General features: G+C 40.2%; 1 protein-coding gene across 1 annotated transcript in view; it reads right to left on the minus strand.

Annotated features, from left to right (window-relative positions):
• Window positions 1–3,130, minus strand: part of LOC107552246 (histone deacetylase complex subunit SAP130-like) — a 41,707-nt gene that overhangs the window by 25,132 nt on the left and 13,445 nt on the right. Inside the window, exons 11-13 of the mRNA XM_016234102.1 lie at window positions 1,358–1,499; window positions 996–1,114; window positions 639–911 (exon numbers count right to left, since the gene is read on the minus strand). Coding sequence (XP_016089588.1) covers window positions 639–911; window positions 996–1,114; window positions 1,358–1,499 — 534 coding nt within the window. The remainder of the gene's footprint in view (window positions 1–638; window positions 912–995; window positions 1,115–1,357; window positions 1,500–3,130) is intronic.

The following is a 3,130-nucleotide window of genomic DNA, read 5'->3' on the forward strand; positions in this document are numbered from 1 at the left end:
GGGTTCGTCTTTATTTAAATTTATGTGTGTGTACTTCTAACATGTTTGGTTGGTAAAATAAATGTTGTAAATTCAAATCAGAGCATCTTCCGTGTCTGGAATGGATGTATTCTTGAGTCTATAAGGTAACAATAATATAATAAGATAACCTTGTCTGAAATGGGTTTGGCTAAAAGAAAATTTTGGTTTCGTCTACTAGGTACTTATACTATATTGACTGGGTTAAATAGAATTGCATTACTAAAAAGAGACTAAAATACAATTTTCATTGACTAAAACTAGACTAAAATGTCATCAGTTTTCGTCGACTAAAACAAGACGAAAATAGTCATGGATAATTCTGACTAAAATGCTCAGACTTTTAGTTGACTAAAACTTGACTAGACTAAAAAGAATATGAACGTGACTAAAGCTAATAAAAACTGAAATAACAGCTTCACACAAAGACTAGACTAAAACTAAAATTAAACCAGGCCGCCAAAAACAACACTAGTAGTGGGTACAGTAAGCAAGCAAGTAAAAATTCCTTCAGCTGGCCCCGAGTCATCCATATTGACAAAAATTCTTTAATTTGGATATAATTGTTCTTCCCCCACTTACAATTACTGAATATACTCTGAAAGGGGTACTAAACTTACCTGGTGGTTTTGCTTCTGATTGTGGCTGCTGCGGAGCCTGCTGTACGCTCTGGGTGCTGATTGGTGCAGTGGCATGCAGCCCCTGCACTCCTATTGGTGCAGGCTGAATGCCCTGAGCAGTCATAGAGGCTGGCTGGATGTTCTGAGTGCTGATCTGGGCAGATGGCAGGCCGATGCGATCCACTGCCATCAGCATGGGGTTCAAGTGCACAGTGGTGGCCACACCAACACCAGCCTGAGCAGGAAGAGCTGAGCTCTGAGCTGGAGCTGTTACTAGGGAGTAAAGCAGAGAGTCTGTGTTAAAGGTCTAAGAAACATTTAAATATTAGCACAGAGGTTCTGGTGTCTTGTGTTTACCTGGGTAGGGGCGGATGGTGGAGACCGAGCTGGTAATGGGGGTGTAGGTGTGGGTCAGAGGATACGGGGATGAAGGGTATGTAGGTAGAAAGTACTGAAATTGCACTGGCACTGATGGCCTGCAGAAGAACACAAACGGTTAACATGACACAAGCTTCAATTCACTGATAATTCACTGATTGGATTAATTCAGGGGTGTCCAATCCTGCTCCTGGAGGTCCAATGTCCCGCAGAATTTTCCTGAAGACCTTGATTACTTGGAAAAGTGGTTCTCCAGGTGCAGGTTTGGACACCACTGACTTCACTCACAATTAACTGCCAGATCTTAACCATCACAAGAAGAGTTTTTAGAGTAGTTTCACCTGTTATCGCCGCGAGCCTCCATGGTGACAGGGTTTGGAGAAGAGCGATGGCCTGAGATGGGAATCAGGTTGGTCCTTTCTCCTGGGTACTCTGGCTGGATGCGTGGGGAAGTGTGGGCAATCGGTTGAGGAACCACTTTAGCTGGAGAGGCCAGAAACATTAAGAAAGAATGAAAAATGGAGTCAGTTCTAACTAGGGAAGCACCGATACCGATATCGGGCCCAATACTGCACTTCTGTACTTGTACTCATAAAAATGCTCCGATACCACACAGCATGTAAACAGTGCAGTAATATGATGTTAAACCTACAATATTAATGCCTGTAGAGCTGATGTGCGCGAGCTGATAAGCAAAGCACACTGAGTGGATTGAGCGCAAGGCGGCACAGATGTGGAAGCTTGTCGTGTGAATATCCCTTTCTCACAAACATCACTGGAAAATTTGTAGTTAGAAATTTGTAGTTATAGTAGAAAGAGAGAGAGAGAGAGAGCGAGAGCGTGTACTTGTGTTGCATGATCTTGATTGCTGTTCGCTCACTTAGCACATGCATCATTTCGATTAAAACTAAATCGTAAATATAAAACAAACAAAAATTATAGGGGCATTCACTATGAACAACATTTATTTTAAACGTCAAGCATTCCTGACTTTATTTAAAGCGAAAGTGAAACTAGCAGCCCGTGAGAAATGCGGTGTAGGCTACAGGCATCTCTACAGGCGAAGTACCATAGAGCAGTGGTTCTCAAACCTGGGGGTACGTGAGATTACGGAGGGGGTATGCGAACAAAATTCTGAGTTTTGGCACTCATTTAATTCTACCCCAACTTAAAGTAACATTAAAACCGTTTTGTGACATGTCTTTCTGACAAGCAAAATGCCACTTCTAATGTAAAAACAGGAAAATGGGAGTGCCGTAAACGGTCAAATACATGATATCCAATCAGCTTACCTCATCTTTTGCGGTTAAAACTGACTGCATCCACACAAGCAGCGAGCATGTGATAGGATGCCCACTGAATATGCTGCTTTAGCAAATCACGCTGCTGTTCAATGTATCTTTAAAGTAGATCTTCACTTAATAGCATGAAGAGCAAATATTGACACGGAGTGAGATCGATTTAAACTCTCTTCGATACAGACACACTCTGTGCGTGCTATTACTTTTATGTTTAAGATACGAGCAAGAATGCAAATTTCCCTGAATATCCAAACAATGGCAAATGTGCCATTCATTTTTACAACAGTTCAACAAAAAAAAGGTAATATTAAGTGAACATTTTACATTTTAAATGTAGCCTACATTTTAAACAGAATATTGTCATGTTTGTTTTATTTTGCAAAGAAACAATAGTTCCAACGAAATCTGTATCATCTGGTGTGTGTCTCCAAGCAACATACAGCGGTGTTCCTGTCATCTGCGGCTTTGAATGATTTGGAGAGTCAGTTATTAATAACCCATTCATAACCACAGCATTTTGTTTCATTACTGGATGAATGAATGACGCAACGCCTGGCTCATTAAGACAGCGACTTGCCGCCACCTATTGGTGGTTTTATTTTTAAATCTACAAGTATCACTTCGATTTGCCATCATTTATGCCATCATGCTTTATTTATTATATTAATAATACACTTAATGGAATGTTAAGAATATGACATAAAACATGACATACAATTAATAAGGATAGAAAATATTTGCCTCTATAAAAGGTAAAACAAAATGCACCTGTAAATCAATTTAAGGGGGCAAATATTGTCCTTTAATAGAAAA

This window comes from Sinocyclocheilus grahami, unplaced genomic scaffold (assembly GCF_001515645.1).
Source record: "Sinocyclocheilus grahami isolate Dianchi unplaced genomic scaffold, SAMN03320097.WGS_v1.1 scaffold444.1, whole genome shotgun sequence".
Classification (NCBI taxonomy): Eukaryota; Metazoa; Chordata; class Actinopteri; order Cypriniformes; family Cyprinidae; genus Sinocyclocheilus; species Sinocyclocheilus grahami.